Genomic DNA, 26,093 nt, shown 5'->3' with positions numbered 1-26,093 from the left:
GTTTTTTAGACAAATGCTAAAAAGAGAGGAAAATTGATAGGAAGGAAACTCTTAACATGCTGAAGGCAAGATTCATAGTGTAACTGATAAACATATAAACAGGAAGAATGAAGGGGTAAAAGAAGTGGAAAGAAGAAAGGCAAAGAAGCCAAGGAGACCATAGTCATACAATTTTTTTATTATTATTTTGTAAAAATTGTGTTCAATTTATATATCAGATAAAACTAGGCACTGTATAATCAAAACACTTTACAATTTAACAAAATTACATTTAACTTAGAAAATGATGAATAAAAGCATCCAAGTTTTAGAATGATCTGTAGCAGATTGATAAGCCACAGAAAAAGTAAGACTTAATATTTAAACAAAATATAAAATTGTCTAATCAAACATTTTTTTAAAAAGATTGAAATGTTTTTATTCTTTTCAACATGATAGAGTTACCAGTGCCACTTCCTAACATCCAGCTGCAGCTTGCACAATAGTTAAAAGCACGCATTTATTCCAGACTTCCTGCTAGTTCAAGATTTTCTAACTAGATGCTGTGGTGCTGATTCTGATCTCGTTTACTCTCACATAAATCAGGAAAAAACCCAATGTTTCTTTAAAATTCATGGCTGTATGTATGCACTTTTGTAAAATAAAAATACTTACTTTCTTTATTTTTCTGCTATACAAGATGTCAGTCCAGTGAAGAGTTTTTAAAACAGAGCAGAAGGGGTGAGCACCAGAGGCTGAAAGCACAGATGGTAACTGAAGTACACTGATCAACTTCCCCAAACTGGCCACTACAGTGACAACAGAAGCTGGCTTGTGGTTTGCTATAGCCCAAGTGGGAAGAACAGAAGCCACGCCTATTTTGATAGTTTAATTTATTGACTCATTTGGCACAAGAATATGCTGATAAGTTGAAATGACAAAACATGGCCAATTGAAGCATGGTTGAACAATAACTTTGTAAGCCAGGGAAAGTCCATATCAGAAAACAGAAAGCTGGCAAACTATTGGGAAAATAAAACTTAAATCAGAGGAAAAATTCACAAAAGCTGAGATTTGCTTAGGCAGCACAACATGAGGATTATTCTTTGTTGTGTCTTTTGTCCTTTAAACAATGATAATTATGGGAAGAAAGAAACCACATGGGCACAATGGGATCCAGTTTACCATGTTTACTAATGATACGCAACATGCAAGGCCTAATTAACCTATACAGATTGCTGCTTTGGCTGGTTTGTAAAATGTCAAATACAGTGAGACTACTAGATGGCTCCCAAACTACTTAAAGGGATATTATCCTCTTCAGGGGCAACTTTGAAAATTTACAGTGAAATACATGCTCAGCTGAAAAGCATAGCTTTCAGATAACGAGGTGGTATGTGAGTGCTAAGTAAGATCGCTTTGCAAGGTAGTTGTAACATGCATAGAACAGTGTACATATATTCATATGTTACTGTCTTCATGGCTGGAAGAGGTATGATTTGTGTTCCCACCAACTTCACATGATTAAGGACCCCAGCAGGTCCTTCTCTTCCCTCTCCCTTACTGCCCTCCACCCCTACCCCAATCTATCAAGGGAAGGAAGAAAGCCCAGAGACTTCAAAGTGACTAGTTTTTTTGGCTGAGCACCTGTGAGCTCAGGATCATGTAATAAGCAAGGGACTGCCTGGTTTCAGTCTCAGCTCCTAGTCAGAGGCACACATGGCATGTTATCTTGGGGGTTGAACTGGATTTTGGAGAGGTGAAGATATGTTTTTCACTATCATGTCATCTCGTTCTCCACACTGAAGTCAGGACCTATCATGGTGAAAGACCAGTTTTAATTATTAGTTGGGATGCTGATTTTGAGACATTATACTGCTCCGACGCACTGTTACAGGCATAGTGGAATTTTAAGGCAACTTGCTATGAACGAACATTGACAGACTGACACATAGATCCACATGCCCCCCTCCCACTCTGTCACATCATCTTGACATGTCTCCAAGGTTCACAGATGACTTGTCACTGATTAAGGGTTTTGGAAACAGTCTTGAGACCTACTGCTCCAAACCAGACCAACTGCAGCCCACAGAACTTTTACATTCCCATGCTGTGGTTGTGAGAGAAACAATACCTCCATTTATGGCCACTGACACAGCTTCAGCGAAAGCTTGACAAGATGAGTTCTTCAGAATATTGAGCAGTTTCTTAAGCTTCCTTCCTGCACCTGTTGAGTCAGCTTAAGCACCTTCTCTTCAGCTCAGTGCTCCGACTCGCCTCCTTAAATACAGCTTCACCTTGTGCTGGATCCACTTTATTGTACAAAACATACCACTGCAAGTCGATCACACTCTCCTTGAACTTAACGGGAGTTTTGCTAGTCAACTGGAGCATGGCTGGGCCCTGTATTAACAAAAGAAGGAGATAATACGATAAATACAAAGTAGAGATCAGATCTTGCAGACATTTCTGTGCATTGGTGCCCGTTGCCCTAACCCTCAGGTGCATCCAAGCTGCACTTTGGGCAGGAGCAGAAGGAGCGAGAGGGCAGAGGCTCTGGGCGAGATGGCATAGAAATGGCTCTTCCAGCCCTGTGCCACTTGGGGATTCCCATAGGCCAAGGTGGGCCAAATACCCAGTTTTACTGGGGCTGGCACTTTGGCCCACTGACTAGTATGGGAGTCTCACGTGTGGAGTAGCTGCAGGATAAGGCTAGAGGTGAACTTCAGTAACTAGTTATGAAATGAATACAATACAACCGCCTTTCAGAGGAACAAATCTGGTCAAACCCTCACAATAATCACATGCATCCATATGACGGGATGCAGCTCACCGTTGTGGCACCTTCTGCTGGCTGTCCCGGGGATTAGCTCTTTTCACCAGTGCACCTTCTTCTGGTGATGTCTTGCCACCGCCACTTCTTCTGCTCTTGGACCCAAGTCACTCCCAGGACCACGGCATCCTCTTCATGACATCTCCCTCTGGCTGAGCCACACTTTGTGCTTCCTCCCTTCCGGGGGAACGGCAGTCCTCTGTCCAGCCACTTCCTCAGTGGTGAGTGGGGGCAGGAGGTACCCAGGCCCGCTCACTTCTCTGGGTCCCGGCCCAGAGACCCTGTAGAGGGCAGCCATGTGCTGCGTCCCCTCCATCCCTTCAGTCTACTTCTGTGGGCCACTTCCACGCAGCCCCATCACCTTCTCCACCCTTGTCTCAGGGCCTCAGCATGCTAGTCTTAGCAGTCAGCCAGGAGCTCACTCTTGCTCCCCTTGCTCACTCTTGCTCAGCACTGTTCTAACCAAGATGCTAGCATTCTTCCTCCTGCAGGGCAGCTTCTTCTCCCGCCTTGAGCTCCAGGGAGCAACTGAAGCTGCTCTGCTCTGCAGGCCAAATTAAATGGGCTTGCCCGGCCCTGATTGGCTGCTCCTTGCAGCCCCTCTCTTATTGACTGCCACCTGTGCAGCCTCCCTAGGGCTCTATTAATGCCTAGTGGGCCAGTGTGGGGCAGACTCCCCATCACAATCCAGTACAGAAAGAGAGGAATCATTTGAACTGATTATCAACATTACCTTAGTAATAATAGTAATACCATGAATAGACACAAGGCCCAATATTGAGCCTATTAAAATCTATGGCAAAACTCCCATTAGCAAGTCCATGCTCCTAGTGCCTTGGATCAGGGGACCGCAAGGCACTTTACAAACATGAATTTAGAAGTGAGTCTCAGTGTATCCTTTACACAGATATTAGTTGCCCAGGATCACACAGTATTAAAGAATAAACTTCCTATAGATGAACAGTAAATATTACTAAAAGCAGAAAATTATGTGAGCACTGAGGTTATGCATTTCACTGAATAACTTCATATTATGCATTTTTAGCTAGAGTGCTTTAAATATGCAAGGCAGAATCTTTGAGACATAAAGCTCTGTCACAGTTACATTAGATGAAAGGCACTTCCCATAAAACAGCCCCATTCAATCAGCAAGGAAAATGATGGGGTAACCCAGGGGTTGGCAACCTATGGCACGCATGCCAAAGACGGTACACGAGCCGATTTTTAATGGCATGCTGCTGCCTGCCGGGTCCTGGCCACCGGCTCCGCTCAGCCCGCTGCTGAACCCAGGCCAGGACCCCGGCAGGCAGCAGCGTGCCATAAAAAATCCTGCCCGCCACTGACCGCTCTTCTCCGCAACCATCACCCCCCCCCACGTGGGCGCAGGGTGAAGAAGCTTGGTCCTGCTGTCTACTGCTGCAGGGCAGGCAAGGTTCCCCCCATCCCCCGCCATACTGGGTTCCTGCCCCTCCTCCTCTCCCTCCCGGCTGCCGATCAGCTGATGGCCCTTGGGAGGGAGGGGGAGAAGCGGAGCCGCAGCCCACTCACTGCTTGGGGGAGAAGGCGGAGAAGAGGTGGGGATGGGGCCTTGGGGAAGGGCGGGGGAATTAGGGCATATCCCCTCCAGCCCCCTGCCATGAGCTGCTCTGGGCAGGGTCTGGGAGCACCTCCATGCCCTCTGCCCTGGCCCCCCCCACACCACCAGCCCTCTGCCCTGACGCCTGCACCCCCCTCACACACACCCAGCCCTCTGCCCTGACCCCTGCACCTCCCCATGACCCCAGCCCTCTGCCCTGACCCCTGCACCCTCCTCACACACCCCCAGCCCCCGCCCTGATCCCTGCACACCCCCGACCCCAGACTTTACTCCAGCACCCCCCACACATACCCCCAGCCCTCTGCCCTGACCCCTGCACCTCCCCACAACCCCAGCCCTCTGCCCTGGCTCCTGCACCCTCCTCACACGCCCCAGCCTCCCCATGCCCTGACTCCTGCACCCCCCCATACACCCCCAGCCCTCTGCCTGACTCCACACCCCCCACAATCCCAGCCTTGACTCCAGCACCCCCCACACCCCATGCCCTGACTCCTGCACCCCCTCACATGCCCCCAGCCCTCTGCCCTGACTCCTGTACCCCCCTCACATGCCCCCAGCCCTCTGCCCTGACTCCTGCACCCTCCTCACACACCCCCAGCTCTCTGCCCTGATGCTGGCACCCCTCACCCCCCCCCAGCCCTCTGCCCTGACCCCTGCACCTCCCACACACCCCAGCCTTCTGCCCTGACCTATGCACCCCTCACAACCCCAAACTTTACTCCAGCACCCCCACACCCTATGCCTGACTGCTGCACCCTCCCCTCACACCCCCAGCCCCATGCCCTGACTCCTGCACTCCCCACGCATACCCAGCCCCCCCACCCCATGCCCTGAGTCTTGCACCCCCCACATTTTCTCACTCCTCCCCCCCACATTCCTGATGGAATGGGAGCTGCCTAGGTAAGCACTCCACACCCAAACCTCCTGCCCCAACCCTGAGTCCCCTCCCTCATTCCAGCTCCTGGCCAGACTGAACACTCCAAACCCCAGTCTGCCCCTTCACCCCCAGCCCTGTGCTCAGTGCACTCCCACCCTCAGCTCAGTGCAGAGAGAGAGGAAGAGAATGGGCTAGAACCAGGGAGAAGGTAGGTATCCACTCTATGTGGGCAGGGCCGGGATCCGAGGCCGGCAGCAGGCTGAGCGGGGCCGGTAGCCGGGACCCTGGCTGGAAGGAGCCGGCGGACGGAACCCCAGACCGGTCTGGGGTCCCAGCCGCCGGCCCCGCTCAGCCTGCTGCCAGTCTAGGGTTCTGGCTGCCGGCCCCTTGCCAGCCGCAGGCCGCAGGCACCCTCAGCCGGCCTAGGTGAACGGAACCCCAGGCTGGCAGCGGGCTGAGCGGGCCGGCGGCGTAAGATCAGCATTTTAATTTAATTTTAAATGAAGCTTCTTAAACATTTTGAAAACCTTGTTTACTTTACATACAACAATAGTTTAGTTATATAATATATAGACTTTTATAGAGAGAGAGACCTTCTAAAAACATTAAAATGTATTACTGGCACGCGAAACCTTAAATTAAAGTGAATAAATGAAGACTTGGTACACCCCTTTGGAAAGGCTGCCGACCCCTGGGCTAACCTCTTTCTATATACTGTACACCCATCATCTCGCATGCTGTTATCAGTTAGCACTGCACTTTTTAGTCTTTGCCAGAGAAGGCCTTCAGCGTGTGGATTCTTAGGCCAGTCAAGAACAGAGCTCTTGCAGATCTTCCTCCTCAGCCTCAGGTACTGGGAATGCTGTAGCACCGGCTCCAGTAGAATGAACACAATCACATCCGTATTCTCATCCATTAGTCTCTGCAGAGCGATATAAAAAGTTCCCATTTTTCACATATCTTTCGGTTAGAACAAAGATGGTCTTTCTGCTGTGATGGATGCTCTGTGCAAGGTTGTCAATGACAGCCTTTCCCGGCTCCCAGTCTCTTTCCTCCAAATAAAGCAGAACGTGCTTGTCTCCGTTTTCCTCTAGATGAAATCGTCAGTTACTGTCGCATCCTGAGTATCATAGGCGATGTAAGCATCATAGAGAGCTTTGTCTTTGGCTGTAGATTTGTATCCTTTTAATTTTGCTGCACAAATATAGTAAGTATACCAGACATCCCAGTAAAAAAAAATGTTTTGTAACAGCTATCAACATAATGTTAATAACAACAAAGAATGAAATATAAAATAATGTTGCAGCATCTTCCTCCAAAGTACAGGCATGCAGACCAGCAGAGACAGCGCTCTTTTTTCTGTGCTTATCAGGGATTGCACAGTTGACTTTTGTTGCTAGCTGTGGTATATAAATAGTACTTGACTGTATCCATTTTATGAAGTCACTATTTTGGCAAGTGCAGGCAAAAGGGTTGCCTTTTAACTTTAAATATTTTACACCTTGTATTTGAACCAGTGTTGACTGGTTCATATATTTTAGCTTGTTGTGACTCAGATCAAAGAACAGAAGGCTGCCATTTGTATCTGAAAAGTCCACAGCAATCTCTGAAATCCTGTTACCCCTCAACAGCAGAGACTGCAGGGACTGTTTGAATGAAATATGAACAGTTCTGAAATTATTTTGACTCAGGTCAAGCAGCTTCAAATATTTCAGTCTTGTGAGGTTTGCAAAGATAAACACTTACAGTCTGTTGTTGTTTAGGAATAGCTGTGTTAGGTTCGGTGGCAGGCTCAGGAATGCTTCACTAGGGATTTTTAAAAGTCTATTGTGGGATATATCAAGGTATGTTAGGCTACTGAGATTCTTTAAAAAATGTATGTATCTTTCATGTTTGTCACCCCATAAAATATCAAGGCAGTTTCCTTTAAACACTAATTCCTGAAGGGAATTGCTGCTTAACTGTCTGTCCGTCAGTGTGGAAATAGCATTCCAACTTAAGTTTAAAACCTTTAGCTGAGGAAGTCTTTCAATAAATGCCAGTCTAAGTGTGACTCCTGCCAGGCGAAAATAATGCTTGTTATGGGTCAGGTCTAACACTTTGAGAAGTTTCATTTCATTAAATGCAAAACCATAAGCCAAATCCAATTTATTATTTGATAGATCTAAATATTTGAGTTTGGTTAGATTGAATTCAGTGCCATTGAAAGCTTGGTTAATATCATTTGAAGACAAATTCAAGCAGGCTATATCATTAAAACTTTTAAATTGATTTGGATTAATGAAGATGAGGCTGTTTGAGCTCAGATCCAATGCTTTGCCATATGAAGAACACTTTACCATATGAAGGTCTAAGAATATAATACAAGAAATGGTCTATTTTTTTGTACTTTTGTGTTACTGAATGGCTTGGCTGGCCTTCTCGTTCCAGAGTTAGATGGCAATATGTTGGGAATGTCTTTTTTCCAACCAGTTCTAAAAGACAATTATTGTCCTCTACAAAAGGTGATATTCTGTTATCTGTTAAGTAGATTTCTGTGAGGTTACTAAAATTCTGGAATACAGCAAGCTCTATTCGTTTAATAAAATTTATCCCAAGATCAAGGATATTTAGCTTTTTTAGAGCAATTAGAAGTTTTAAGTGCTTTTCACACAGGTCTTGGAAAACATAATCTTTAAGACATAATCGTTTTAAAGAGACTAGAGAAGAAAAATGTCGTGAGAGGTTTAGATACCGTAAGTATACTTTTTCCTCAAAGGTGAAAGATAAGTCACGTTCCTCTAAAGAAGTCAACTGCCGTAAGAATTTGCCAGAAACTATTTCATTTTGTAAATAGTTAAATGCCAGTATAGCACCTTTAGCTGTGTCATGTTCTGAAACCAGATGGCTGGTACACTTGTAAGTGAGGTGCCGGTGAGAACCAAAGTCTTTAATTTGTTAAGATTTTGGAAAGCAAATTGGTGTATTTGAATGGAAGAGTATATAGTGCAGGGTTCACGTGGAAAGGGGGCATTATAACATCTTGGACAGTTCCTGCTTAGGTCAAGAAGGTGCAAATTAACCAGTTCATTAAAATCACCCTGGCTGATTCTTGTTATCTTGTTAAAGCCAAGATAAAGTTCCCTTAGAGATGAGGGCAAATTGAGGGGCACTCAGGTCAGGTTGTTGTAGGAAAGTGACAGCACAGTCAAATTGGTGAGGGCCACAAAAGCCTGATCCTCTATTTCAAAAGTTTTTCCACAGGGATTGCTATAGTAACAGTTCCGATCCATGTAGAGTTCCTTCAAATTTTTGAGTTCTGAGAAGGTGTTGTTCTTAATAGAAACTATTTTGTTGGCATTCAGCTCTAATGAGGTTATACTAGGTGAGAGACCTTTGGGTACTTCTTGCAGGTGATTGTGACTGTGAGCTAATTTCTCTAATTTTGTTAAGTTTCTAAACAAGCCAAGAGGCTGTACCATTGACTGATTTATTGCATTATAGTTAAGGTTGAACCTATAGTAAAAAACAAAATTGTCAGACATATAGATGAATATGATTTGTTGGGGAAGAGTGAACATAGTTTTTGTAAAGGGAAATCGTGCCTCACCAATCTACCAGAATTCTTTGTGGGGTTCAACAAGCATGTGGACAAGGGGGATCCAGTGGATATAGTATACCTAAATTTTCAGAAAGCCTTTGACAAGGTCCCTCACCAAAGGCTCTTAATCCAAGTAAGCTGTCATGGGATAAAAGGAAAGGTCCTCTCATGGATCAGTGACTGGTTAAAAGATAGGAAACAAAGGGTAGAAATAAACGGTCAGTTTTCAGAATGGAGAGAAGAAAATAGTGGTGACCCCCAGGCAGGGCCATCCCTAGACATTGTGGTGCCCTACACAGCCCCAGGCCTCCCCAGGGCTGGGCAGGAGCAGGCTTGGGGGGGCAGAGGGGAAACCGCTCCCCAGCACTCACTGGCGGTGTGTCTGGGAGCCAGCAGAGTGGAGTGGGCTGGGACTGGGTAGCTCTACTTTCCACAGCCTGATGAATGCAGGGTGGGCCTGACCCTGCACTCACGGGGCGGCGGGAAGTGGAGCTACCTGGCCCCAGACTGCTCCACTCTGCTTCCTGCCTCCCAGCCTTGGGACTTGGGGTCAGGAGGGAACCACCCCCCAGCACTCACCGGCGGAGTAGCTGGGAGCCGGCAGAGAGGAGTGGGCTGGGACCGGATCACTCCAATTCCCGCCGCCCAGTGAGTGCAGGGCATGCCAGACCTCTGCTGCAATTCCCCGGGATGTAGCTCGGGGAAGGGGTGGAGTGGGGGCGGGGCTGGGGCAGAGCAGGGGTGGAGTCTTTGGGGAAAGGGTAGAGTGGCGGTGGGATGGGGGTGGAGCAGGGCTTGGGGCAGCTTTCCTGGCCAGCTCAGCCGGCTGGGGGATTGGGCTGGCTGCTGGAGCTGCACACAGCTGCGTAGGGCACCAGGAAATCTGGGGCAATTTGGTGCCCCAAATTTCCTGGTGCCCTACACAGCTGCGTAGTTTGCGTATGGGTAAATACGGCCCTGCCCCCAGGGGTCTGGACTGCGGCCAGTCCTATTCAACATATTCATAAATGATCTGGAAAAAGGGGTAAACAGTGAGGTGACAAAATTTGCAGATGATACAAAACTATTCAAAATAGTTCAATCCAAAGCTGACTGTGAAGAGTTACAAAGGGATCCCACAAACCTGGGTGACTGGGCAACAAAATGGCAGATGAAATTCAATGTTGATAAATGCAAAGTAATGCACATTGGAAAATGTAATCCCAACTATACATATGAAATGATGGGGGTCTAAATTAGCTGTTACCACTCAAGAAAGAGATCTTGGAGACATTGTGGATAGTTCTCTGAAAACATCCACTCAATGTGCAGCAGCAGTCTATAATGCTAACAGAATGTTGGGAATCATTAAGAAAGGGATAGATAATAAGACAGAAAATATCATATTGCCTCTATATAAATCCATGGTACTCCCACATCTTGAATACTGTGTGCAGATGTGGTCGTCTCATCTTAAAAAAGATCTATTGGCCTTGGAAAGGGTTCAGAAAAGGGCAACAAAAACGATTAGGGATATGGAATGGCTGCTGTATGAGGATAGGTTAATAAGAATGGGACTTTTCAGCTTGGAAAAGAGACAACTAAGAGGGGACATGATAGAGGTCTATAAAATCATGACTGGTGTGGAGAAAGTAAATAAGGAAATGTTATTTACTCCTTCTCATAACAAAAGAACTAGGGACCACCAAATGAAATTAATAGGCAGCAGGTTTAAAATAAACAAAAGTATTTCTTCACACAGCACAAGTCAACCTGTGGAACTCCTTACCAGAGGATTTGGTGAAGGCCTAGACTATAGAAGGGTTTAAAAAAGAACTAGATAAATTCATGGAGGATAGGTCCATCAATGGCTATTAGGCAGGATGGGCAGGGAAGGTGTCCTTAGCCTCTGTTTGCCAGAAGCTGGGAATGGGCAACAGGGGATGGATCACTTGATGATTACCTGTTCTCTTCATTCCCTCTGAGGCACCTGGCATTGGCCACTGTCAGAAGACAGGATACTGGGCTAGATGGACCTTTGGTCTGACCCAGTATGGCTGTTCTTATGCTCTTAGATGAATGACTCATTAATAACAATAGTGGCATCTGATGCAGCATTTATGCTCTATTTTACCATATGCTAATTAGTGCACAAACTTACATTAATAACATAATTAAAAAAGGACCAAGTATTTCATAAATATCATGACCTGAACATCATGGATTCAAGCTGTTTGTTATTTTATAAACTTGCCATCCACAGTTAAAAAGTGTCCAGAGGGGGATGAATGTTATTTTGGATGATTTTGGTGTGCAATCATAAACACTGTCTATATCAAGTATCCTATGTTATTATGAAAGCGTCTCAGGTACTGTTTCATACTTCAAAAGCAGTCGTAAGATTACATAAGAAGCAGAACCAACTGATGTTATACATATTACAATGACTGGAAATTAAATGACCACAGTCCTCAGCGATACCCGGTGTCCACTGTCTACAGCTGAGGGAGGCGGGTATAGTTGCAGCTCCCCAATCCTGGAAGTGGCTAGGGACCAGTTTGCTTTCAATATAGTTTACAGCAGCCCCGCTCTAAACCAGGATTTCCTAACCCATGAGTCTCTACCCAACATTGGGTCACCAGAATGTGTCAAAGGGTTGTGTGGGAGTCCTGGGGCAGCGTTGAAAGGCAGCTCTTTGTGGCTTTGGTCCTGTGGGGCTGGCTGGGTTCAGCTCCCCACTCCGGGTGTTGTGACCTGGTGCACAGGGCTGCAGTGCTGCTCAGGTTTGACCTGGACACCCTTCCATCACGATCACAGGGGACCCAGGCCAAACCTGAGCAGCATGGCAACCCTGCAGGTTACAATGCCTAGAGCGGGGAGCTGAGCCCAGACAGTCCCACAGGTCTGGAGCCACCACTCTGGTACCTTTGGTGTCTTTATTTAGTATTTGTTACATGGGAGTTTGGGCCTGACCTGGAGGATCTGGGTCCTAGTTATTTCAGTGAACTTAGGGCCTAGTCCAATGTGCATGTGGAGCACATGATCCTGTATATGTACAACTATCTTAGCCTTTGCAAACATGGTCAGTTCTAGCTGGGTATTTATTAAAGTTGTGAGTGAATTTAGGCCCTGGGGATCATTGCATTAATAGCTCTGGCGTGGGCCATGTCTAGTGCAGATGTTGGGGAAATTTCTCCATTCAGCTCAGCCACTGTTCACCCAAACTTCTGCTCTACTGCCCCATCTCTCTCTTGAGCAAAGACTGAATTATTTGGTGGCTATGCCTCTTTCAGAAATAGGAGCTAGATTAAGATCAGTAAACATAGGGCCTGATCTCACATCCAGTAAAGTTGAATCAATGAGCAGGGGATCAGGCCCACAAACTAAAGCTGCTGTATTAGCCGACTTTACGACTGAGCTCTTTTATTTGCATATTGCTGACTAACACCCCCAAATTACACCTTTGGTTATAAACACTCAAAAACTTCACATTCACCTCCAATAGATACCAAAAAGCAATGTGCAGCTCAACGTCATCAAATTAGTACTCTAGTACAAAGTCTTCATGGTAATTGGGTGCCCCTGTGTTAACAGATCAACTCGTCTCATTCACACGTTCAGAAAATTATTCTGCTTTAACAACACTGAGGTCATAGAATCATAGAATATCAGGGTTGGAAGGGACCTTTGGAGGCCATCTAGTCCAACCCCCTGCCCAGAGCAGGACCAATCCCAACTAAATCATCCCAGCCAGGGCTTTGTCAAGCCTGACCTTAAAAACTTCTAAGGAAGGAGATTCCACCACCTCCCTAGGTAACGCATTCCAGTGTTTCACCACCCTCCTAGTGAAAAAGTTTTTCCTAATATCCAACCTAAACCTCCCCCACTGCAACTTGAATGGTCACTGTTAATGTTTTGAGTGTGAGTTTGATAAGTTGGTGTATGCATTGCTTTTCGGTATCTGTCTGCTGGAAGAAGATGTGAAAGCCTTATGGAGAGTGGTAGTGTGTTACCAACAGTGCTTTGGGCAACACAAAGGTGCCAAGGAACGTAGGAGACTTTCCCCCTAACTTCTTTCCATACATTTCACATTTTCAGTTGGCTGGGAGTGTCCTGAAGCAACTTTAGCTATCATTATGTGAAGTTTTTGTGTGTTTCTTTCCTACCTTTTATATATTTGTAAAATGAGAAGGCAACTCATACCAGATTGCCTGGTAGCCTTGATGAATAATAAGGCTGTGAGATGCATGGAAATATAAATTACAGTCAGTAGAGATGAAATTTGAACTCATTGTCTCTTTCCTAATTCAGGGGGCATTCAACTAGACTACAGGAATATTGTGGGAGAGCAGGGTTGCGTGTGTGTGTGTGTGTGTGTGTGTGTGTCAGTCTCTGGCATCACTGAATTAATCACACAACAAGCACAGATTAGCACATTTCTTTTCGGTTATGTAGGAAATTACAAATCATGACACAGGTTAAACTCCCTTATGTATAACTGCCATTGTATTAATCACTAAATCAACAGAAGAATGAAACGCAGATCCCAGAGTGTTTTTGTTTTCTTTCAAAGAGCATCCAGAAAAAAGGTGAAACGATAAGGTGAAAAACTTCAAAAAAGAGGGGTCATTTTGGAGCTCTTATTATTCTTTCTGTATCAAACCAGTTTTCGTCAAATCCCCAGGAAAAATACAGATAGTTCTGAAAGTTTACTTTTTATGTTTTGTGTGTTGCTATTTTATTGAGAATGTAATCAAATAGTTTTAATGCTCCTGTTATATTGAACACTCAGTCTTAACAAAGGAGTTGCAATCTACACCTCCATCATAAAATGTTTGCCCCTAACATTTTCCCAATCTGCCTGCAAAAGTTAAAGTTTAAACAATGTTGCATCTCTAACTCCTTGATCAGGCGACTCACCAACCACCAACAGGACTCTGATAAGAAAGAGTTAGGACCTGATTTTTAAATGAATTTAGACATCTAAAGATACAGATAGCTGCCTAGTGTGATTTTCAAAAGCACCAAGGTGCCTAACTTCCAATTCAGTGCCTGAGTGCTTTTGAAAATCCCATTAGGTGTCTGTCTACTTTAAAAAGCTAGCTCTTAGAGTCTGATTCAAAATCCATTGAAGTCAATGGAGAGGTTCCCACTGACCTCAGTGAGCTTTGGATCAGATCAATATTGCACTGTTCCTTCGCTTTCATTGTGAGCTCCATTCCTGTAACCTGAAATCATCAGCATATGTGCCCTCTCTTTTTGTTGCCAATTAAAGAATAAAGGATAGAAATTGTAGCAGGGTGGAGTAGGAAATCAAATGTTGGAGCTGACAGCCTTGACAATGTCTGTTCAATAAAGAATAAAAGATAAGCAGCAAAAATGATTAGCAGTGATAAAATTAGAACCAAATGTTAATTTTAATACAATGGATACAATGGAGTTTTTTCTAAAAACCCTAAGAATTGCTAGATATTTACTAACTTTAATATATATATATATATATATATATATATGAGAAAATGGAAAGTTCTCAACTTGTTCAAATAGAAATAGACAGTCTTGTAACTATACCATTTACTTACAGAAATGAAGAATTCTCGCTAGTAGAAAGAGATACATGGATAATAATGCGTTCTTGTAGTAAAGAGCATGTCCATGGAAATCAGTTGCAGAAGCCTGACTTGTACATCATTGCAGAGTAGCAGAAAGTCTGCCTTCAAAAAATCCTTTTCTCTAGCATATCAAAAATCACTGCTAGCAAGAAATTAAATGTGAAATTCTCCATCTCCATCTATGTCCAGGGTTGGAAATAAACAGTTAATTTGAGCAGATAGTGCATGCTGCTTTTTTTCTATAAATAACAGAACTGTTTCAGAGTTAATAGACACACACTTCTTACAAGTTTGCACAAAGAGCAGGAGTAGGAAGCCTTCAGAATTGGGAAGTGAAGGAGAGATAAAAGGGAAGTGTCGTGTTTTTAATGGAATCAAGAACTAAGAAACAGGAACAAGATGTTTCACAGTTTTATAATAAAGGCAATGGGAATCAGAAGATAAAGTCAAAACAGAAGTGTAATGGTATTCTGTACATCAAAAGTGTGAACAATGTTAAGGATGCAGTCTTGAGTAAAAAGGGAAAGAAAAAGATATAACTTTGTAATTAACTTTAAATTTAAAGTGACATTTACTTTTACGGTTAAATTAATATATTGCCGTGTGAGACAAATCCACATTAACAACCTTTGATTGTTAAAGAACAATATTGTGTGCCTAAAATTCTCCCAATCACAATTAATATGGAACCCAAACTTTTTCATAAGGGTCAGATTTGAACCTCTTACATACAGCATGAGCAGTCCAATTGAAGTCAGCTAATAATTTTATTTAAATAGAAGTCAGTGGGACTGTTCATGTGACAAACTGTGAACCCCTCCCTCACAATGGTGAGCAAGGTGACTTTTAGATATTTCTGTATCCAGATGGCTCACTTGATCACAATGTACTTAACACTCCTACAATGCTGTTCATTCAAGGACCTTTCAGTTAAGACACCTCTTAGAGTAACATTGTATGAACACTGACAGAATCAGCCTATTTTCTATATCAACCATAAATAAGGCCCCACAAAGCTAGTAGACATCCTTAATATCTTTGAGAAAAGCCTATTTTGGGCTAAAATAGCCAGCTTTTCCTCCTCCTTCTGAAAATAAAAGGAAAAGAACAAAATATAAGTTTCAAGTTTTGTTTTTCTTGAAATGAACTAATTTGTTGGTGGATCTGGAGTAAACCCAGAGTATCCTCCAATAAAAGTTGCTTTGTTTAAATAAAAGCAAGTTTATTTCATTTTATTTTTTCTTTATAAGTTACTGAAAATGTTGGGCCTTATTCTCTTATTTACACCATTTTTACACCAATGGAACACCCTTGTCTTCAGTGGAATGACACCTGCATTATCCCATCCAAATACACGTTAACGATACTAGCTTGGGTGCAACTGCTCAAATTAAGCCCTTTCCAGCCCTATGTCAGGCTTTTCATTTCAAGAAACTTATTAGCTTCTATTATTTACAATTACAGTATCATTATCACGGAAACTTGCAAGATCCATGGAATTAATGGCCCCAGGTATCGGTATGTAGCAGGAATGGATTCCAATGGGGTGGGGGGGGGGAATCCAGGAAAACCAAGCTAATCCTGAAAACTGATAAGAAGTGAAAAGGCAACAAAAAGGCCGGAGGAAATCTAAGTTTAAACCTAAAGCTTAAAAAGTCATATTGTTACTCTCTGTGCAGCTCTCAACAGGTAAGTCACAGCATCCACAAGTAGCACAAAAATCAGAATTTCAGGATACTGATAAAATGGCACGTGATCAGACATCTTCAAAATGCCCAAAGCACCACCCTTCTCACCCCCCCTGGAGAAAATTCTAATGGCAACTAGTGACAGGCTGCTTTTAGCTCCCAGTGCTGACCAGCAAAATGAATTTGAATAGTTCCAAACTCTGCTGGACAGGACAGGGGCAAATCATTCCCCACACAAATTTCTGGGCCTGGTCACCCATTCACAAACATTTACAGAAAACCTTTGACATAAACCGTAATAAAAACTAGACCTATTTTTATGTCCTGGTGGGCCTTTTCATGAACTTTCATAACAGCACAGGACAATACTCATTCAAAATATTAACAACTGCAAGAAAATGCTTTAATGCAAGAAAATATTCTGGCTCATGAAGGAAAGCGCTGCAAATGAGATGTGGCTAAAGAAACTAAAAGAAATATAAGAGGTGGAACAGATCACAGCTGGAATTGGGAGTCGTTTCACTGCTGTGTTAGTACAAGATATAACTCAAATGTTGCACCTAATCCAACTCTTGTCCATGCACAAAAGTCTCTCGTTCGAGTTAAGTAGTGCTTCAAACTCAAGGTAGCTGGCCATCAGGGGGGTATGGCTTGAAGCCCAAGTGCTGCTGATGCTTGAGGTAGTAATGTAGTAGATAGTAGCTGTGTCGGTGATGCTAAATCAGTCATTCTGTGTGGCTCAAGCATTGTTTTGTAGTATAGCTGCTTTCTCTCGAGCTAGGCTAACTCAAGAGACAAAACGTAGTGTAGATCACTTGAGCTAAGGCTGCAGTGATGACATACCCTTACACAGTCCCAAGAGCAGTACATACACTGTTAGGCTTTACCTCACACTCTGTGAAAACCATATATGAAACAAAAAGACACGATGGCCCCACCTTAAAACCAGCCAATAATATGTCAGCTTATCATCCATATAATGATCCCCAAACTGAACAAACCCAGTTACCCACACATCTTCCTACCACAAGCAATTTGTAAAACAGCCGCTTGTGTACTTCTCCATGTATAACATTGCTATAACAAACACCTGTATAAATCTATGCTTCGCCAAATCCTACTTTCCTCCCTTGGCATAGAAATACTGCACCAGTGGTTTGGGAACCAAATGATAGCTATAACGCTGTATCAATAACACTTGCACATTCCTATTTATACACTTACCTAGATATTTATTCTTACCTCAGTATATGCATATTAACCTTTATGCCCAATTTTGAATTTACTCTTACAATCACTAGTGAACAGTTTCTAAAGAAAATATAGTTGACAACATAGAAAAAGGAAGATTGGTTATTAGGAAGCATATGCCAGTGGCCAGAATCAGTCTATCTGTTCCTTTACATGAGGTGGTGTAACATATAAAAATTAATATGTCTCATACATGTATATAAAGACATTTTACTAACAGTGTAACAGAAAAAATATGAAGCAATGGCAGATGTCTGAATGACATAATGACACAAAGAAGGCATCAACTCCACAAAAAAATTTCTAGTGTCATTATTAAGATAGCATCATAAATGTGCACCATGCCTGACAAAGGATTAAACCTGCCATACATGCAGCAGGGCCTGGCCCCCAAGTAGTTGACATTCTGAAGGCAATTGTTATGTAAACATAAATTTTATAATAGAATGTTGTATTTCATTATTAATACAAATTTATATAAATTTCAATAAATAAATGAATAAAGTTGTAATAAATGCATTGCCTATAAAGATACAGAAAAAAGTGACTGTCTGAGCAAACATTGCCTTGTTAGAGAATAAACTTTCTTCCACTACTGAAAAATGTAGCACAGGAATAGAAAGAAAAAAATACTGTTTATATGCAGCAAGTTTATGCATGTTATTAATTCTATCTCTATGATTTTATATCCGCTCTTTTACTTTAACCTCGTAAAGCACACTTTCTTCAGTACAATATAGCAATGTAACAGGTACATTCAACTGTAAGTACTTACCATAGAGTACACCCCTTAAAACTTTAAGAAAACCACCCAAAGTTTTCTAAGGTGACCAGTGATGTTGGTTGTCTAGCAAGGGAGAACCTAGAGCAGCCTGATTTTCAGAAAATGCTGAACAACCCCCCTTCCCCTCAAATTAGGACTCTTTTTAATGCATTTAAAATTTGGCACCCAAATACTGAGGCACTGAAAAGCACAAGTTACTTTTTGAGAACTGAAGCTAGCTGTTGTAACCCCTTTCTATATACTGTACACCCCATCATCTCGCATGCTGTTATCCGTTAGCACTGCACTTTTTAGTCTTTGCCAGAAAAGGTCTTCAGCGTGTGGATTCTTAGGCCAGTCAAGAACAGAGCTCTTGCAGATCCTCCTCCTCAGCCTCAGGTACTGGGAATGCTGTAGCACCGGCTCCAGTAGAATGAACACAATCACATCCGTATTCTCATCCATTAGCCTCTGCAGAGCGATATAAAAAGCGGTTTTGAAGTTCCCATTTTTCACATATCTTTCAGTTAGAACAAAGATGGTCTTTCTGCTGTGATGGATGCTCTGTGCAAGGTTGTCAATGACAGCCGTTCCCGGCTCCCAGTCCCTTTCCTCCAAACAAAGCAGAACGTGCTTGTCTCCATTTTCCTCTAGACGAAATCGTAGTTCATTTATTACCCAGTCAGTTACTGTTGCATCCTGAGTATCATAGGCGACGTAAGCATCATAGAGAGCTTTGTCTGTGGTTATAGATTTGTATCCTTTTATTTTTGCCATACAAGAATGATAAGTATACCAGACATCCCAATAAAATAAATGTTTAGTAACTGCTACCATCATAATGCTAATAATAGTGGAGAAAGAAATATAAAATAATATTTTTGCAACGCTATCCAGAATGCAAGCATGCAGGTCAATTAAGAGAACGCTATGCTGCCTTTGGTCCTCAGGGTTCATGCAAATGACATTTCTGGCTACTTGTGAGATCAAAGTTTTGGTTTTCTGTATCCACCTTATGAAGTTGCTGTTTTTGCAGGTGCAGTCAAACGGGTTCCCTTTTAATTTTAAAACCTTCAAATGTTGTATAAGTCCTGATAAGAAAGTTGACTGATTTAAGACTTGCAGTCGGTTGTAACTCAAATCCAGGTACAAGAGGCTGCTGACTCTCTCAGGCAACCCAACAACAATCCTGGAAATCTTGTTCTCCCTCAGCAGCAGAGTCTGGAGGGACTGTGTGTAGTTGTACTGGATATCAACAGCCTTCAGTTTGTTCTGACTTAAGTCAAGCAACTTCAGAGACTTAAAGTATCTAAGATTTTCCCAGCTGAGGGTATGTATTTTGTTGTTATTTATATACAATTTAGTTAAGCTCTGAGGCAGATTTTGGAAAGCCCTAGTGGGGATATTTCGAAGTCTGTTGTACGAGATATCTAGATGTGTCAGCTTTTTTAGATGCTTAAACAATTGTATGTGATTCGTTTCTCCATTTTTCCATAAGATATCAAGATGGTTTCCTCTGAAGTCTAGTTTTTGAAGGGAGTCACTCCTTAGTTCAGATTTTGTTAGTGCAGAAATGCCATTCCAGCTTAAATTTAAAATTTTTAAGTTAGGAAGGTTTTCAGTAAATAAGAGCTGATGTGCAAAACCTGTCACTAGAAAATAGTGCTTGTTATAGCTAAGATCTAATACCTCTAGGTTAGGTAGTTCTTTAAATGCAGAGGAACTGGTCAAATCCAGTTTATTAAATGAGAGATCTAAATATTTGAGATTAGATAAATAGATTAATTCAGTGCCATTGAAAGCCTGGCCAAGGCCATTTGAAGACAAATTCAAACAAGTTATATCCCCAAAGCCTTTAAACTGATTTGGGTTAATGAAGAAGATATTGTTTAAACTCAAATCCAAGGCTGTGCCATATGAGGTACAAAGCTGGTGAAGAAAGTCATATGATTGCTTTTTTTTCTCAGAATATATGACAGGAGGGTTCAACTTGTATTTCCACATCAAGGTACGATGATAATTGATCAAATAGTCCTCTTTCTCAAATGATTTTAAAAAAACATGCTTTTCTGTTGTTTGTGGGAATATTTTGTTTTCTTTCAAGTATATTTCCGTGAGGTTTCTAAAAGCCTGGAAGACAGACATATCAACTCTTTTAATAAAATTTATTCCAAGGTCAAGGACATTTAGCTTTCTCAAAGCAAACAAAGGTTCCAAGTGCAGTTTATCTAATTCTTTGAAGACATAACCTTTAATATATAATCGTTTTAGAGATACTAGAGAAGAAAAGTATGTTGAGAGGTTTAGATATCGTGAGTATATTTGTTTCTGGTAGTTGAAAGATAGGTCAAGTTCCTCTAAAGAAGATAAATTCTGCAAGAATTTTCCAGTAGCTATTTCGCTCATTAAGAAGTTAGATGCAAGGTGCAGCACCTCTAGCTCTGGCATGTTTTCAAACCAAATAGCGGGTACACTAGTGAGTGACATGCTGGATAGAACCAAAGTCTTTAATTTTTTAAGATTCTGGAAAGCCAGAAGATGTATTTGAATGGCAGAGTTTCCAGTGCAGGGTTCATAAGGAAAAGGTGTATTGAAGCATTTTGGACAGTTCCCACTTAAATCAAGAACTTTTAGATGAACTAGTTTCTTAAAATCATTTTGACTAATGTTCTTTATCTTGTTATGGCTCAAATAAAGTTCTTGTAGTGACACAGGCAGTTTGGGTGGCACCCGGGTCAAGTTGTTGTAGGAAAGTGACAGCACAGTCAAACTGGTGAGGGCTGAAAGAGCCCCTTCTTCCATGTTGAAAGGTTTTTCACAGGCATTACCATAGTAACAGTTCTGGTCCATATAGAGTTCCTTCAATTTTGTGAGTTCTTTGAAAGTGTTCTTGCTAATAGTAACAATGTTATTGGACTTTAGACTTAGCGAAGTAATGCTAGGTGAAATCCCTGCAGGCACTCTGGTTAGCTGATTGCCATTAAGATGTAATTCCTGTAAGTGTCTTAAGTTTGAAAAAGTTGCATCTAGTATTTGTAAAGGTTTTGGAGACAAATCAAAATTAGATTCTTCTGGCTTAACATGCCAATTCCAGTTTAATTTAAAAAATGTAAGGTCCTTAAAGTTGTGAAAATCCTTCTTAGAAATCTCTTCAATCCAGTTGAAAGACAATATCAAGCCAGTAACATTTGTATATATTTCCTGAGGGACTGCTCTCAGCTTTTGTTTACTGCAATCAAGGAGAATGGAGGAGCTATTCTGTTTTGCTTTTATTTTACAAGGTAGAACCTTAGAAACCCATTGATGATGAGTGGAGAGACCAAACTCAGGTTGAATCAGGAGGAGTAAGAAGAACAGGTTGTGGGGCATGGTAGCCATATTTACCTAATTAAAAAGAAACAGAAAGATTAGTGGTTTTGGTATATTGTTGATGACAAGTGCTGTTCATGCGCATATAATATTTCACATTGTAATCTTAATAATTTTTAAATGTGTGTGTCCAAACCACAAAAATACAAACAAAACATACTGCTAGTATAGTGTACAGGTAGTTTGTGATTGTTATCAAAATTGACCAGCAACATAATTTCAGTTATTTTATTCCTGTTGTTACATGCACTATATGCTGCCCAAAATGGAATAAACAAATTTTTAACAGAAAGCACTATTTCTGAGGGAAATTTCTGTTAAGTTCTTTGAGCAAGAAGGACATTGTAAGATTTTGACCAGTTGTAATCATTACCCTGGTTTTGTCTAATCACTCCTATACTTTTAGTATTCTAATGAAAAGGGTTAGGGTGCGGAATATTTAACAAATGCTTCCTTTATCCAAAAGGCTAATTAATCTTTGATGTTAAATAAGTGTTTACAAAAACAAGCAGAGAGTTTTAAACAGTCTGACTAAAAATCCCTTCAGCTTCCACTCTCTTGGCTCTTGTGATGTCTCGATTGCACTACTTCTCCTATCATCATAAGACTTGCTTAGATGAGGATTTTGAGGGCCTGAGCTAGCACATATTAGCTAGCATGTGTTAACAGCCTAGTATAGACATGGCAGTGTGCCTTTAGCATGTGTAAAGTGGTCAAATTAAAGTTAAACTCTACTCTAGAGATCAACTTGTAGAGTGTCTTTAAATTAATTAGGTGAGAAATGCCAAGGTGATCCTGGCAGGCAACCCACACTCCATGCTGCAGAGGAAGGCAAAACAAAAAAACCAAACCCAGGTCCCTGGCAATATGACCTGGTGGGAAATTTCTTCCAGATCCAAAATCTGGTGATCAGCTTGACCCTGAGCACATGAGCAAGACACACTAGCCAGGCATCTATGAGAGAGGATTCTCTGTGCCACCTCAAAGCATCAGTCCACTCTAACCAGTGCTCCATCTCTCACCACGGCTGATCTCTAATGCTTCAGAGGAAAGTAATAAATTATATCTATTCAGGGGACACCGTCATATGGCCTAATCACATGAGCCACAATATCAGAGGCTCGTTCACCTGCACATCTACCAATGTGATATATGCCATCATGTGCCAGCAATGCCCCTCTGCCATGTACATTGGTCAAACTGGACAGTCTCTACGTAAAAGAATAAATGGACACAAATCAGACGTCAAGAATTATAACATTCAAAAACCAGTTGGAGAACACTTCAGTCTCTCTGGTCACTCGATTACAGACCTAAAAGTGGCAATACTTCAACAAAAAGACTTCAAAAACAGAATCCAATGAGAGACTGCTGAATTGAAATTAATTTGCAAACTGGTTACAATTAACTTAGGCTTGAATAGAGACTGGGAGTGGATGGGTCATTACACAAAGTAAAACTAACTCCCCATGTTTATCCCCACTCCCACCCCCCACTGTTCCTCAGACGTTCTTGTCAACTGCTGGAAATGACCCACCTTGATTATCACTACAAATAGTCCTCCCCCTCCCTCCGCTCTCCTGCTGGTAATAGCTCACCTTAAGTGATCACTCTGGTTACAGTGTTTATGGTAACACCCATTGTTTCATGTTCTCTAGGTATATAGATCTCCCCACTGTATTTTCCACTGAATGCATCCGATGAAGTGAGCTGTAGCTCACAAAAGCTTATGCTCAAATAAATTTGTTAGTCTCTAAGGTGCCACAAGTCCTCCTTTTCTTTTTGCGAATACAGACTAACACGGCTGCTACTCTGAAACCTGTAATTATAACTGTGCATCTGGGAAAACAAATTCTTCCTGATCCCCGCAGGCAACCAGCTGAAGCCCTGAAGCATGAGATCAAGCCACCTCTCAGCCGTCTCTTCAATAAGCTGAAAAAGTTGATCTCTTTAAGCCTCACATCATAAGCCTTGTTTTCCAGCCCCGGATCATTTCTGTGGCCTCCATTGAACTCTCTCTAGCGTTTCTTCATCCTTCTTGAAGGGCAGACACCATGAGTACACATGTAATCTATTAGCAATCTGACCAACGCTGCATACAGAGGCAAGATCACTTCCCTACTTCTACCTGAATTTCCTCTATTTATACATCCCTGGATCATAGTACCCCTTGTTGCCACAGCATAGTCCTGAGAGCTCCTGTTGAGGCAATTCTCTGTGGTGACTTCTGAATCTTGTCTTAGTAACTGCTTTCCTCTGTCTTGGAAATGCTTCGGGGAAAGTAGGTCCATTAATTAATGAGAAGGGGAACAAAATGGTGCCTCAGCAATGGCTGAGGTTCTGAACTTTTTCTTTAACAAGAAAAATATACTAAAAGATCATATCACACAGTACACTCTCTCACACACAAATAAATGCATACATGAGATTTTAACTCAATGTATTGAGTTTTTATAGTGTTCTTAGTAACTCCTATGGGAGCCACACAAACAGGGAGCTGGGACCTGAAGTGAGTACAGAGGCTCAAGGCAATGATCTCCAAAATAGGTGCTTAAAGTTAAGCTCCTAAATCCCATATTTATACCCATAAAAAGTGGCTTGATTTTCAAAAGCACTAATCATTTAGCAGCTGCCTTCAATGAGAGGGACTGAAGGCTCAGCACTTTTGAAAATCAGGCCATTTATTGAGAAGTCTAGCTTGAGGCACACAGTTCAGAAAAAGTTGTCCACGTCCTTCAAGTAGATGGTTCAGCGTCTCTAGCAGATCCCTTCTTCCAGTCACAGATTTGGAGGATGAACCACTCTCTAGTCTTCGGAGTCCAAACTCTGTCACCTTCCTTTGATGGCAGAATTTGGAGACAATTCCTTGATCCCATAGAGTTTAATTCCCGTGTGTAGAAGAATCTTGCTTTGTGTAAGGCCTTCAGTACTGTCCCACCTCGTGTGTGTGTGTGTATACACACACACATACATACAAATACTCAACTGATATTAAAATATCTCCTGATTTCAGGTTCAGTATGGGTGTATGTAAGTGAGTGTGTGTATACACACGGACACACATTAAACAGGAGATTAGGAGATATTTTGAATACCAGTTGAGTATTGTCAAGAAAGGACAGATACTATGCTACAAATCATATGCATTAAAAACTTGATGAGAGCATATCCTAAGAAATAACAAGAAGTTTGGCACAATTTGTAATACTCCTGTATAAACATGTCTAGATATCACTCTGTCACACACACACACACTGGCACAAGCTCACAAAGAGAGAGAGAGAGAGAAAGTAATAGTCAAATACATTTGTGTTGAACTGTGAGTTTCAGCAGAAGGATTGAATCACTTACTTGCGGCAATGAAGAATCAACACTAGCAGCTAATTAGATGATTCTAGTGTCGTGGTGCAGTCAAGAGAATGTGCACTTTCCTATGTGGTCTTCTACATTGTAGACTGGCACAAAATCTGCCTTCAGGGCATCTTGTTAAGCGATACAGATAAAGCGTCTCACTGAGTGGTTTGCATGAAATACCTTCTCCATCTGAAAGCAGGTGCAAAAGAAGTATGGATGATGGTTAGAGAGACTATTCCAGCGTTAGGGTTGTGGCAATGATTTTCTTTACACCAGCCCCCACAAAACAGGAAGTGAAGGGGAGGTAAAGAGGAAGGACCAAGAGTAAGTAGAATAAAAAATTAGGAAATATGAAGAGGGTGACCAGACTTCCCATTTTTAAAGGGACAGTCCCATATTTAAGCCCTCCTGCAGCTGTCCCGACTTTTTCTTAAAAACGGGCAAATTGTCCCATATCTTCTGTCTCCCTCCCCCATCAGTACCGGTGGGTCCCGCTGCTGGCCGGATCCCTGCTCGCCAGCCGCCCGCCCACCAGCGGTGAGTGAGGGAAGTGGGGGGTCAAGTGGCTGACGATGGGGGTGGGTGTGTAAGGCTGGTGGCGGGGAGAAGATGCAGCGCGCAGGGCCAGCCACTCCCCCTGCTGGTCCATCAGTGCAGCCCTTGCCGCGTGCCGGCTCTCAGCCAGCAGGGCCCCGTCCCATTTCCAGCTGGCACTGGCTGCGAGCTGCGGTGTCTGAGTGCAGGCAAGTGCCAGGCGGCCACGGGTTACATGTCATCTCTGCTGCCCACCCAGCGGCCCTTTATGTGCTCCCCCTCTCGCTGTCCTCTCCCTGCTTTGCCCCTTCACCCCCGCCAAGCCCCACTGCTCCTCCATATCCTCCCCGGCAGGGCGTGCCGCTCCCAGCGCTGTGCGGAGAACCAGCCCCTGGTCGGAGCGCTCAGCTCACCAACACCCTGGCCGGCAGGCTCCTTCCTTCCCCCACTGCCTCTGGCTGGCCCAGCACCCTGGGAAAGCCCAACACCCCCTGGCCTGGGGCGCTGGCCAGGAGGAGCTGAGCCCTGCATGTGCCAAAGCCCCACACAGTGCTGGCACGGGGAAGCCTCTCCACCCCTCAGCTAAGCTCTGGAGTGGTGGGGGGGGGAGAGCGATTTCCAGCCTGTTCCCGCCCTGAACCTGCAGGCTCCATAACACTCCCCGGGGCTTAACAATC

General features: G+C 42.9%; 1 protein-coding gene and 2 pseudogenes across 1 annotated transcript in view; all 3 read right to left on the bottom strand.

Moving 5' to 3' along the window:
• Nucleotides 1-25,078, bottom strand: part of LOC125641231 (toll-like receptor 8) — a 70,580-nt gene extending 45,502 nt beyond the window's left edge. The window contains exons 1-3 of the mRNA XM_048860829.2: nt 24,880-25,078; nt 14,428-21,543; nt 655-2,382 (exon numbers count right to left, since the gene is read on the bottom strand). Of these exons, the coding sequence (XP_048716786.2) occupies nt 18,415-21,537 (3,123 nt within the window). The 5' untranslated portion in view covers nt 21,538-21,543; nt 24,880-25,078 and the 3' untranslated portion in view covers nt 655-2,382; nt 14,428-18,414. The remainder of the gene's footprint in view (nt 1-654; nt 2,383-14,427; nt 21,544-24,879) is intronic.
• On the bottom strand, nt 5,820-6,818 carry LOC142069637 (toll-like receptor 8; annotated as a pseudogene).
• Nucleotides 7,029-8,747, bottom strand: LOC125630522 (toll-like receptor 8; annotated as a pseudogene).
• Nucleotides 25,079-26,093: the final 1,015 nt, after the last annotated feature.

This window comes from Caretta caretta, chromosome 1 (genome assembly GCF_965140235.1).
Source record: "Caretta caretta isolate rCarCar2 chromosome 1, rCarCar1.hap1, whole genome shotgun sequence".
Lineage (NCBI taxonomy): Eukaryota > Metazoa > Chordata > Testudines > Cheloniidae > Caretta > Caretta caretta.
This window is presented reverse-complemented; position numbering and strand designations above follow the sequence as displayed.